This window comes from Euprymna scolopes, chromosome 31, assembly GCF_053919585.1.
Source record: "Euprymna scolopes isolate OS-2025 chromosome 31, ASM5391958v1, whole genome shotgun sequence".
Taxonomy (NCBI): domain Eukaryota; kingdom Metazoa; phylum Mollusca; class Cephalopoda; order Sepiida; family Sepiolidae; genus Euprymna; species Euprymna scolopes.
In genome coordinates this window covers 2,313,253-2,327,832 of record NC_136512.1, presented here as the reverse complement: position 1 = coordinate 2,327,832, position 14,580 = coordinate 2,313,253, and the positions used below count along the sequence as shown (strand labels likewise).

At 24.2% G+C, this 14,580-nt stretch overlaps 1 protein-coding gene across 2 annotated transcripts in view; it reads right to left on the bottom strand.

The window, feature by feature from the left end:
• Positions 1-14,580, bottom strand: part of LOC145255587 (TELO2-interacting protein 1 homolog) — a 90,675-nt gene that overhangs the window by 31,559 nt on the left and 44,536 nt on the right. For both annotated transcript variants that reach the window (XM_080114065.1, XM_080114066.1), the window contains 3 exons: positions 7,446-7,577; positions 5,148-5,273; positions 1,587-1,703 (listed from right to left, as the gene is read on the bottom strand). In XM_080114065.1, coding sequence (XP_079970191.1) covers positions 1,587-1,703; positions 5,148-5,273; positions 7,446-7,577 — 375 coding nt within the window. The remainder of the gene's footprint in view (positions 1-1,586; positions 1,704-5,147; positions 5,274-7,445; positions 7,578-14,580) is intronic.

Genomic DNA, 14,580 nt, shown 5'->3' with positions numbered 1-14,580 from the left:
TCACGTTAGATGAAACAGATAGTAAAAGGAAGTAATATAACGTGGCCGTTACACTTTAACCATGGACCCGCACGTTGTCTGGTATTGTTGCAGGAACATAAAAAATACAACGCAGCATTTTTGTTTTTTTTAGTTGAATACAAAAAGCATATATTTCAGTAACTTCCGATAATGCACTTTACTGCATTTCAAAATATCACTCATGCGTCGGACATGTCTGTCAAGACGCGCTTTCACGCATGTGCCTTTTTTGTTGCCTGCCTTTCTGCCTTTTTTTTTTTACCACACACCATATTTTCGATGCATACGAATCAAAACATGTCTGATCTCTTCATTTTGTCGACGACGTGCTGTCTTTTTTATTTCACTTTTTTCTCATTCCTCTTTCTGTGATGTCAGTGTGTACAAACTTGCTTAATTTGCAAATGTGCTCAGACGGCTGCTACTATCTTTTCTAGTCAGCTATCTTAATGCTGCTGCTGATTTTCTCATACACGCACCATACGCGGTATGTTACAGTAACTCTTTGCCCTTGTTTATCGGCCTTGCCATATAGTTATTTGGAGAAGAGTTATGTCCCTTGCACATTTGAGAGAGGAGACATCTTGGATTAAGATGTGCCACAGAGCTCTCTCTGGGGAGGCTGTCTAAATTAGTAAAGTTTTCTGCTATCGTAAATGGAGTATAAAAATATTAATTGTTATTTTAGCTTTTTCAATTCTGTCATTATATTTATAATTCTCAATAGTTTAGGGAGATAGAACAGGAGACTTTGTTGGTATGGTCACATTAAAAGAATGAACAAGAGTTCTTAGGTTATTAGATGACAAAAGCTGTTGAGGTAACAGACGTAGGCCAAGAAAAACCTGTAAAAGAAAGGTTTGATCAACTAATTCAAAGTTAATTACGAGGTGCCTTAAATAAGTTTCCAGACTTTTTTTGTACAGGCATTTAAAATTGTTGTAGACTCTTGAAAATTCAGTATGTTAATCCTGTACATATTATGAGATGACTGATCAATTTTTATGATTTTAGGTTCAAATGAACAGCTACAGCAGGAATTGGAATACACCCTACTAAAGCCTGATTGTTACAGTTGTTGAATTTCAAAAATGTAATCTGGATGTCAGGAGACCTTAGAAGAACAATATGCAGTAAAATTCTGTTTTAAACTTGAAAAAAATACACAGAAATGTATGGAATGCTTCAGACTGCTTTTGGACCATCTTGCATGAATAAATCATCAGGTTTTGAGTGGCATGAGAGATTTAAAGAAGTCAGGGAGTCTGTGAGGGGTGATGAGAAATGTGGGAGGAGTAAAGAAGTCAGAACAGCAAAGTTGATTGGCCAAATAAAGAATTTTGTGGATAAGGACCGTCGTGTGATTGTAGAGATAATAAGTGCACAATTTGATGTCAGTGTGGGAACTGTACACACAATTATTTGTGAGGAACTGCAGATGCGGAGTAGATTACTTTGAAAAGGACTAGAGTTTCATGTGTGTACTATCAATAAAAGTACCCATATTGAAAAAGTCTGGAAACTTATTGAAGGCATCTCATAAATTACATGTTTTATTAACGTACCATAATTTTGTATCGTGCCAAGCATGATGTGATTGATGATGAGCGTCACTTGAAGTCGGTTCAGTGACGTTTCATAGAATAAACCCAAGAAGTGATCCACTAAAAGATTCAGATCGCCTGGAATAAGAACGCATTTAAATCAAAGATGACTGAAAACGAGCATGGCAACCCTAGGTGGTTGGTGGAGAGATAACAGTAAATTAGTGTTTGAAACATTTTTTAAAATAAAACATTGATCAGGGATGTGAGTAGCCAATGGTTAAAAAAGCTTGAAGAGTTGAAATTCCCAACTAATATAATTAAGCAATGCGCTTAACACATAATTAACTCTCTTTTGTGCATCAATAACGTGATACAAGTTGAATCCTGCACTGAGAAATTGACATGTAGCATAGGTCAGGGAGTGCATTCTAGGTAAAAACAGTTAACGGCGATCTTACCACCCCACACATACATCTAAATAGAGGGCGTACATGCGTTTCTAGTCAAAATCAGAGAGTTCTGGAGTTGAGTCTGCAGTTTTGAGTTATAAGAAATGAGAAAAAAGAAATGGCGTAAAGATCAAGATGAAGAAAGGAAAGTTGGTCACCTGCGAAGAGATTTTTCCCACCGTTGGAGGAATCAGAATAAAGACTATCAGAAGAAATAAACCCCACTTGTTATTGTGCCTCAGTCATTTCCAGGTCCAGGAATCAACTGACATGGAACAGTTTCAGCCATAAGAAATAAGGTACATTTTTGTCCCGATAATAGATTGTCTTGATTGTAATTTCATGTTTTTTTTTTACAAAGGAGTCACCAATTATCAAGTCCCAGAGGACACTCGAGAATAAGGGTTAATAAGTGTATGGTAGTCGATGGAACAATATTGTAGTAATCATTAGTTGTGGAAATTTGGTAAATTGGATTACTTAAGGGGATGGCTCATCAAGAACTTGTTTATCTTGGACTTGAAGACAACCATATTGTAGTCAGCTGGAAAGCAGGGAAATGGAAGAGAGTTCCACAGACATTTAGTTCTAAGAAAAAAACTTTGTTCATGGAATCTACGTTTAGGTTAGAAGAGTGTTTTTCATGGAAGTTTGGCAAGAAGGGACCATAGATTGGAACTCAGACGAGCACTTGCCATGAAAATAACGATAAAGCTGAGATAAAGTTGTAGCATCTCTTCTGTGAGAAAAAGGTTGCAGGGAAGAGAAAAGGGCACCCCCTACTAGTTTAAGAAATCTATTTTGAACTCTGTCAAGGCAGGATAACATTTTCTAGCAGCTCCCAACCAGATGTTGTAACAGTACGACATCCTTGGACGTACTTGGCTCTTATATAGCTAGAGAATTGCATTGGCAGTGAGATATCTACTGGAGTGGTAGAATGATGGCACCACTTTTCCAACGACCTTTGCAACGGAACTCCTCTACACACTCAAGCAGAACATACACACACGTCATAGAGACACTATTCTACAAAGAAATACCCTAATCCCCCACCATTTCTTCCTTCATTAACCTTTAAACCATTGATGATTATATGGTGGATTATATGATTGGATTAAATGTACTTGTGGAATGGGAAAGAATATCCAATCTTGAGGAAAGTGCAGTAAGCTCAAAATTATGGGCAAAAATGCTCCTGTAACTATTGCATTAATGGAATTATTGTATTTGAGGTCTTGTTTAGGATTGTAAATATGGGATTTGATATTCTGGACGTCTCGATGATTTAAAGCATTAGATAGGAGTCACATTTTTATTTAATCGATACCGGATGGAGTAGAAGTGTCTTTAGATGAGGAGATGAATATCCATTCAAGATTGGGTAACATAATTGTCCCTGAACAAAACAATCTTACACCTCTCCTGCCAAAAAAAAAAAAAGAGAAGGTAATCCCCGGTAAGATGGTTCTATACAACAGAACAGATACTACATTACTCCATACTAAAAGGAGGATGTAATACAATAGAAATTTACCTCACTTGCTAAAAAAGGAGGTAATTCCTGGGAGGATGGTCTTATAAGAACAGACATGATACTATGCTACTGAACCACATTAAATGATGATTCCATAAGTGTTATGTTGCGGCACTTTGGCTATGATCACAGCGTAGTATATGTGTTAAGTTGTGACGGGCCGTGCCAAAGGTCAGAACGCTTATCATGATTAATTGTTAAATTATTTACGTTAAAAAATATTCAGAAAAATGTTTTAAAAGAAAAGAATGTTAGTTAAAATATTTTTATTAAATATTAATTAATTAAATATTTAATTAATTAAAATATAATTAGTTAAATATTTAACTGGGAAATTTTGGTTTAAGGAAAAATGTTATGAATAGAGAAAAATCATGTTAATTTTTATTTTATTTCGGACTACTAGTCTCATCTTATCTTTTTTTTTATTTGGTGCACAACGTTTCGGCCAACTTCCTCTGGCCTTCGTCAGGTGGTAACCGCGACGGATAGGAACTTCGAATCTCCTAACTGCATTCTCAGCCATCACTGTCATCCGTAGAAAAAAGATAAGATGAGACTAGTAGTCCGAAATAAAATAAAAATTAACATACAATGCTCATCTAAAAAATAAAAAAATTCCAATAAAGAATAATATATATATAGAGAAAAATCATAAACAAAGCTTGTTTGGAATTTGGTTTCGTAAACAACGATGTGGCTTATGTGACAAATAAGATTGTCTACTGTGGCTGATGTAAGAGATACGTTAGCCATGAGAAATCAGAATTAGGAGTTAGTTTGTAATGGGAAGTTGAAGAGACGAGTTGTGTAGTTAGCTTGCAACTGGGTTAGTTAGTGGACATGGGTTGTCTGTGGTTTGATTGAAGCATCTATGGATCAAGTAAGAAAGATGTAAGGGGGAAGATTAACCGTATATATACATGAGATACACATAGACACGGTTATATAAATCCGACAACACATGTGCGAAAGGAAGTTGGATATAAATTAGCTCTGATGTAAAAAAAAAAAAAAAAAGAAAAAAGAAAAAGTTATTTATTTTATTCAAAAGATGTAATCATTTTTGATGGAACATGTACTTTAATGAGAGATTTTCATTTTTATAATGAAAACCCCATTTTCATCCTTAGCTTTTAAAATATCTAACGGATGATATTTGTTTTGTAATGCCGTTTCCTTTTCTTCACTTCGTTAATTCTAAAACACAATCCCACCCAGAGGGCGCTTTTTCCATCTACTGTGGCGAATCGGGTGGATTAAAAGACGCGCGAAAATTAGATAATGATTATTACGATAAGTGCAAAATCAGAATTAGGAGTTAGTCTGTAATGGGAAGTTGAAGAGATGAGTTGTGTAGTTAGCTTGCAACTGGGTTAGTTAGTGGACAGGAGTTAGGGTTAGGGTTAGTTAGTGGACAGGAGTTGTCTCTGTGGTTCAATGGAAGCATCTAGGGACCAACTAACGAAAATGTAATGGAGAAGATTAAGAACGAGATGTTGAACATTTGGAAATAACGGCGTAATATTCAAACGTTACTGTCCAAATTTCTTGGAGATTTGTTTTGGAGGGAAAGAACATTCCATAATTTACCATAATGTCCAAGAAGCTTCAATAGAGACATTAATTCCTTATAGATGTCTTCGTTATGAAAATGTCGAAAGGTCTTACGGGGTTGATGAACAGTAACTTTCGTCTTAGGATCTATGGCACAAGCTCCTGAAAAAATTAAAAAAAAAAACAAACAAAAAAAACACTCAATAAATTTTGTCAACAAAAGACAAGGAAAAACAAAAAACAAACAAATATTATCTACAAATGTAAGTGTATGACAACAGAACAGATACTACATCACACCATACCCAGAGGAAGATGTAATACAATGGAGATTTACTTCGCCCGCTAAAAAAAGGAGGTAATTCCTGGGAGGATGGTCTTATGAGAACAGACATGATACTATGCTACTGAACCAACATTCAATGATGATACCATAAGTGCTATGTTGTGGAAGCGTGCTGAACCCATAACCTCTAGAAGCCATGTTTAGTTTCAGAAAAATTTCCAATGGTTAGTTGTTCTACACGAGTCCTGGAGGTAACTGGTTCGCAGTAGACAGAACCAGTCACCGCCAGAACTTGTGAAGAACAACTAACCATCGGAAACTGTTCTGAAACTAAATATGACTTACACTTGTAGATATTAAAATCGTAAAATTATTATCAGTGTTTCTTGAAAGAAATACCAGATGAAAGAAATCAACAAGAAAACGATTTGAAATACTTGCAACGATTCCATCTTGAAATTAGTGCAAGCGATTATTTGTGACATCGCAAAATGATGCTGTGAGACAACAAGATTACCCATCACTCAGTGGGTCACGAAGCATCTAGACAATAAATCAATAAACTCCTCTGCTAATTTTGAGTCTAAACACTTGAAATTTTAGATGTAGGTTACCTGGACATGAGTCAAACTTTTTAATATTTTTTTTTTTCCATTTTTTTTTATTATTACATTTTCACCCCAAACAAGGCACATTGTCACTTTGATGTAGGGGGCTACTATCAGGGGCAACAACTACTGGGGTACTATGTTGGGATTTGGGCAGCAAGATGTCGATTCACGTTACACTTGAACTTCTCCATGTCAGTACAGTTAGGGAAGCAGGGATCTGGAATGGAATTCCAGAGTCTATCAGTTCTGGGGAAGAAACTACTGGAGTAGAAAGATCTTTTACATCTAGGGATCTCTACTGCATGGGGGTGGGATTTAGCTGCCTGTCGGGTTTGTTGAAGGTGTCTACGTCGTAGGGGCACAAGTGTCTGCAGTTCGCCAGAGCATTCACCATTAAAATACTTGTAGAACAGGTAGAGGGATGCAACATTTCGTCGATGGGACAGAGGCTGAAGCTTAGATGCCAGTTCAGGGCCTATCAGATTGGCGACTCTCTTTTGAACCTTGTCTAGGAGCGAGAGACTAGTAGCAGATGCACCAGCCCAAATGTGACAGCAATGCTCCATACATGGGTGAATGGTGGCCTTATAGAGGTACAGGATACTTTTAGGTGTTAGTAGTTTTCTAGCACGGTAGAGAGAGTCTACCTTCTTCGCAGCGGCCCTGGCAATGCCTTCAATGTAATTGTTCCAACTCATCTTTCCTGCGAATGTTAGGCCAAGCAGTTTGAAAGATGTACTCTCAGATAAAGAGTCACTGGCCATTGCTATTGGTGGCAGAGAAGGTTTCTTGTAATTATTGAAGGAAACCAGTTTAGTCTTGGCAACATTGAATGTGACCATCCATTTATGTCTCCATTCCACTACAGATCAGAGGTCATCCTCTAGGTTTTTGCCATTTCTTTAGATATGTGTTCATTAGTTTTCCTGTCGTGCCTGTTATAGAGTGCGGTGTCATCAGCATATATGCCCATCTCAGAGGCAATTTTGTCGGGGAGGTCATTAATGAATATTAGGAACAATAGAGGTCCAAGGATAAACCCCTGAGGCACTCCCGCATTTATATCATATTGTTTAGATGTACGACCGTCGAGGACAACCTGGATTTTTCTCTTATCTAAGAAGGATATAATTATGTTAAGTATTCTACCAGTGATACCGTATAGTCTAATTTTCCTGAGGAGACCCTCATGCCATACCCTGTCAAAAGCCTTAGATATATCTAGAGCTACTGCTCTGCCCTCCCCCGCTTTGTTTATATATATATATATATATATATATATATATATATATATATATATATATATATATATATACATATGCACATAAAGTTATGAACAGTATATAGGGCCCGAGCAGAGCCGGGTTGAACTGCTAGTATATAATTAATATAAAAATAATATTATTATAAAAAGCTGAGAATTTGTCGCTTACATACCATGGCCCAAAATTGTTGTCTGTTCTTCAACAATTTTAACATTTGAACAATCCAATTCCAATATTTGAATGAGCGCCAGGGAGAATCTCTTCAGATGAGAATATGAGTAAAGCAGACTCTTCACGTTGGTTCCTGTGAATTAAAGACGATGATGTTAATGTGTAGTGAACAAAAGTTTATTCTTCAGTGTTATGACCTTAATTATGTCTTGAATTATGATGTCTTGAATTATGATGTCTTGAATTATGATGTCTTGAATTATGATGTCTTATGTCTTGAATTATGATGTCTTGAATTATGATGTCTTGAATTATGATGTCTTGAATTATGATGTCTTATGTCTTGAATTATGATGTCTTGAATTATGATGTCTTGAATTATGATGTCTTGAATTATGATGTCTTGAATTATGATGTCTTATGTCTTGAATTATGATGTCTTGAATTATGATGTCTTGAATTATGATGTCTTGAATTATGATGTCTTATGTCTTGAATTATGATGTCTTGAATTATGATGTCTTGAATTATGATGTCTTGAATTATGATGTCTTGAATTATGATGTCTTGAATTATGATGTCTTGAATTATGATGTCTTGAATTATGATGTAGATGATTTTAAAAATATTGGGTTTGTATTACTGTACACATAGATTCGAAAAAGTTGTCAAAAAACAAATATATAACAAATAAATGTTATCAAAGGCAAGATAAGTTACTTTTCTACCTAACTGGATATATTTTTTGTGTTTTTATTCAGTGTAACATGTTTATTCAGCTCGAAAAACATGCAGTGTTTACCGATGTATTGGAAAATTCCAAATGGCAGCCGACTCTCTCTCGGAGACGGTACGTTTGGGAAAAGGTATTATAAATAATAAACTAGACAAAATACTGTTAGAAATTCGCTCAATATATGTTACCGTGACATAAGTTGACATGTATTCGGTTGTTTTCTAACAGTATTTTGTCTAGTTTATTATTTATAATACCTTTTCCCAAACGTACCGTCTCCGAGAGAGAGTCGGCTGCCATTTGGAATTTTCCAATACATCGGTAAACACTGCATGTTTTTCGAGCTGAATAAACATGTTACACTGAATAAAAACACAAAAAATATATCCAGTTTGGTAGAAAAGTAACTTATCTTGCCTTTGATAACATTTATTTGTTATATATTTGTTTTTTGACAACTTTTTCGAATCTATGTGTACAGTAATACAAACCCAAAATATTTATTGTTAATTTTAGTCTAAAGGGTAATGATACGATGATTGTCTTCAAACTGGAAAAATTATGAAGTTCAATAGTTAAACTACCACTAAGGATTTTTGCATTTCATAAACTTACCCTGATTATTATCTATAGTGCTTGAAAAAAGTGTGTTTATGGTGAAAACATGTTTAAAATTTTTAAGAACTATTGAAATTTATTTTTGATAAACATTTTTTTATAAAATTTCAAACAAAATAAAATTTTTTAAAATTGTTATTAAAAGTGCAAATAAAGACTAATTGCATTATTTTTATTGTATATATTTTATTACATATTTTTTTAATATTCTTATATATTTTATCACATATTTTTTTAATATTCTTATATATTTTATTACATATTTTTTTAATATTCTTATATATTTTATTACATATTTTTTTAATATTCTTATATATTTTATTACATATTTTTTTTAATATTCTTATATATTTTATTACATATTTTTTTAATATTCTTATATATTTTATTACATATTTTTTTAATATTCTTATATATTTTATTACATATTTTTTTTAATATTCTTATATATTTTATTACATATTTTTTAAATATTCTTATATATTTTATCACATATTTTTTTAATATTCTTATATATTTTATCACATATTTTTTAATATTCTTATATATTTTATTACATATTTTTTAATATTCTTATATATTTTATCACATATTTTTTAATATTCTTATATATTTTATTACATATTTTTTTAATATTCTTATATATTTTATCACATATTTTTTTAATATTCTTATATATTTTATTACATATTTTTTTAATATTCTTATATATTTTATTACATATTTTTTTTAATATTCTTATATATTTTATTACATATTTTTTTAATATTCTTATATATTTTATTACATATTTTTTAAATATTCTTATATATTTTATTACATATTTTTTTAATATTCTTATATATTTTATCACATATTTTTTTAATATTCTTATATATTTTATTACATATTTTTTTAATATTCTTATATATTTTATTACATATTTTTTTTAATATTCTTATATATTTTATTACATATTTTTTTAATATTCTTATATATTTTATTACATATTTTTTTAATATTCTTATATATTTTATCACATATTTTTTTAATATTCTTATATATTTTATTACATATTTTTTTAATATTCTTATATATTTTATCACATATTTTTTTAATATTCTTATATATTTTATTACATATTTTTTTAATATTCTTATATATTTTATTACATATTTTTTTTAATATTCTTATATATTTTATCACATATTTTTTTAATATTCTTATATATTTTATTACATATTTTTTTTAATATTCTTATATATTTTATTACATATTTTTTTAATATTCTTATATATTTTATTACATATTTTTTTAATATTCTTATATATTTTATCACATATTTTTTTAATATTCTTATATATTTTATTACCTATTTTTTTTTATATTCATATATTTTATTACATATTTTTTTAATATTCTTATATATTTTATCACATATTTTTTTAATATTCTTATATATTTTATCACATATTTTTTTAATATTCTTATATATTTTATTACATATTTTTTTAATATTCTTATATATTTTATTACATATTTTTTTAATATTCTTATATATTTTATTACATATTTTTTTAATATTCTTATATATTTTATTACATATTTTTTTTAATATTCTTATATATTTTATTACATATTTTTTTTAATATTCTTATATATTTTATTACATATTTTTTTAATATTCTTATATATTTTATTACATATTTTTTTAATATTCTTATATATTTTATTACATATTTTTTTTAATATTCTTATATATTTTATTACATATTTTTTTTAATATTCTTATATATTTTATTACATATTTTTTTAATATTCTTATATATTTTATTACATATTTTTTTTAATATTCTTATATATTTTATTACATATTTTTTTTAATATTCTTATATATTTTATTACATATTTTTTTAATATTCTTATATATTTTATTACATATTTTTTTAATATTCTTATATATTTTATTACATATTTTTTTTAATATTCTTATATATTTTATTACATATTTTTTTAATATTCTTATATATTTTATTACATATTTTTTTTAATATTCTTATATATTTTATTACATATTTTTTTTAATATTCTTATATATTTTATTACATATTTTTTTAATATTCTTATATATTTTATTACATATTTTTTTAATATTCTTATATATTTTATTACATATTTTTTTTAATATTCTTATATATTTTATTACATATTTTTTTAATATTCTTATATATTTTATTACATATTTTTTTAATATTCTTATATATTTTATTACATATTTTTTTTAATATTCTTATATATTTTATTACATATTTTTTTTAATATTCTTATATATTTTATTACATATTTTTTTAATATTCTTATATATTTTATTACATATTTTTTTTAATATTCTTATATATTTTATTACATATTTTTTTTAATATTCTTATATATTTTATTACATATTTTTTTAATATTCTTATATATTTTATTACATATTTTTTTTAATATTCTTATATATTTTATCACATATTTTTTTAATATTCTTATATATTTTATTACATATTTTTTTAATATTCTTATATATTTTATTACATATTTTTTTAATATTCTTATATATTTTATCACATATTTTTTTAATATTCTTATATATTTTATTACATATTTTTTTAATATTCTTATATATTTTATTACATATTTTTTTAATATTCTTATATATTTTATTACATATTTTTTTAATATTCTTATATATTTTATTACATATTTTTTTAATATTCTTATATATTTTATTACATATTTTTTTAATATTCTTATATATTTTATCACATATTTTTTTAATATTCTTATATATTTTATTACATATTTTTTTTAATATTCTTATATATTTTATTACATATTTTTTTTAATATTCTTATATATTTTATTACATATTTTTTTAATATTCTTATATATTTTATTACATATTTTTTTTAATATTCTTATATATTTTATTACATATTTTTTTTAATATTCTTATATATTTTATTACATATTTTTTTAATATTCTTATATATTTTATTACATATTTTTTTAATATTCTTATATATTTTATTACATATTTTTTTAATATTCTTATATATTTTATCACATATTTTTTTAATATTCTTATATATTTTATTACATATTTTTTTAATATTCTTATATATTTTATTACATATTTTTTTAATATTCTTATATATTTTATCACATATTTTTTTAATATTCTTATATATTTTATTACATATTTTTTTAATATTCTTATATATTTTATTACATATTTTTTTAATATTCTTATATATTTTATCACATATTTTTTTAATATTCTTATATATTTTATTACATATTTTTTTAATATTCTTATATATTTTATTACATATTTTTTTAATATTCTTATATATTTTATTACATATTTTTTTAATATTCTTATATATTTTATTACATATTTTTTTAATATTCTTATATATTTTATTACATATTTTTTTAATATTCTTATATATTTTATCACATATTTTTTTAATATTCTTATATATTTTATTACATATTTTTTTTAATATTCTTATATATTTTATTACATATTTTTTTTAATATTCTTATATATTTTATTACATATTTTTTTAATATTCTTATATATTTTATTACATATTTTTTTTAATATTCTTATATATTTTATTACATATTTTTTTTAATATTCTTATATATTTTATTACATATTTTTTTAATATTCTTATATATTTTATTACATATTTTTTTAATATTCTTATATATTTTATTACATATTTTTTTAATATTCTTATATATTTTATCACATATTTTTTTAATATTCTTATATATTTTATTACATATTTTTTTAATATTCTTATATATTTTATTACATATTTTTTTAATATTCTTATATATTTTATTACATATTTTTTTAATATTCTTATATATTTTATTACATATTTTTTTAATATTCTTATATATTTTATTACATATTTTTTTAATATTCTTATATATTTTATCACATATTTTTTTAATATTCTTATATATTTTATTACATATTTTTTTTAATATTCTTATATATTTTATTACATATTTTTTTTAATATTCTTATATATTTTATTACATATTTTTTTAATATTCTTATATATTTTATTACATATTTTTTTTAATATTCTTATATATTTTATTACATATTTTTTTTAATATTCTTATATATTTTATTACATATTTTTTTAATATTCTTATATATTTTATTACATATTTTTTTAATATTCTTATATATTTTATTACATATTTTTTTTAATATTCTTATATATTTTATCACATATTTTTTTAATATTCTTATATATTTTATTACATATTTTTTTAATATTCTTATATATTTTATTACATATTTTTTTAATATTCTTATATATTTTATCACATATTTTTTTAATATTCTTATATATTTTATTACATATTTTTTTAATATTCTTATATATTTTATTACATATTTTTTTAATATTCTTATATATTTAATTACATATTTTTTTAATATTCTTATATATTTTATTACATATTTTTTTAATATTCTTATATATTTTATTACATATTTTTTTAATATTCTTATATATTTTATCACATATTTTTTTAATATTCTTATATATTTTATCACATATTTTTTTAATATTCTTATATATTTTATTACATATTTTTTTAATATTCTTATATATTTTATTACATATTTTTTTAATATTCTTATATATTTTATTACATATTTTTTTAATATTCTTATATATTTTATTACATATTTTTTTAATATTCTTATATATTTTATTACATATTTTTTTAATATTCTTATATATTTTATTACATATTTTTTTAATATTCTTATATATTTTATTACATATTTTTTTAATATTCTTATATATTTTATTACATATTTTTTTAATATTCTTATATATTTTATTACATATTTTTTTAATATTCTTATATATTTTATTACATATTTTTTTAATATTCTTATATATTTTATTACATATTTTTTTAATATTCTTATATATTTTATTACATATTTTTTTAATATTCTTATATATTTTATCACATATTTTTTTAATATTCTTATATATTTTATAACCTATTTTTTTAATATTCTTATATATTTTTTATATATTTTTTTAATATTCTTATATATTTTATTACATATTTTTTTAATATTCTTATATATTTTATCATATATTTTTTTAATATTCTTATATATTTTATTACATATTTTTTTAATATTCTTATATATTTTATTACATATTTTTTTAATATTCTTATATATTTTATTACCTATTTTTTTAATATTCTTATATATTTTTTATATATTTTTTTAATATTCTTATATATTTTATTACATATTTTTTTAATATTCTTATATATTTTATTACATATTTTTTTAATATTCTTATATATTTTATTACCTATTTTTTTAATATTCTTATATATTTTATTACATATTTTTTTAATATTCTTATATATTTTATTACATATTTTTTTAATATTCTTATATATTTTATTACATATTTTTTTAATATTCTTATATATTTTATTACATATTTTTTTAATATTCTTATATATTTTATTACATATTTTTTTAATATTCTTATATATTTTATCACATATTTTTTTAATATTCTTATATATTTTATTACCTATTTTTTTAATATTCTTATATATTTTATTACATATTTTTTTAATATTCTTATATATTTTATTACATATTTTTTTAATATTCTTATATATTTTATTACATATTTTTTTAATATTCTTATATATTTTTTATATATTTTTTAATAATGCA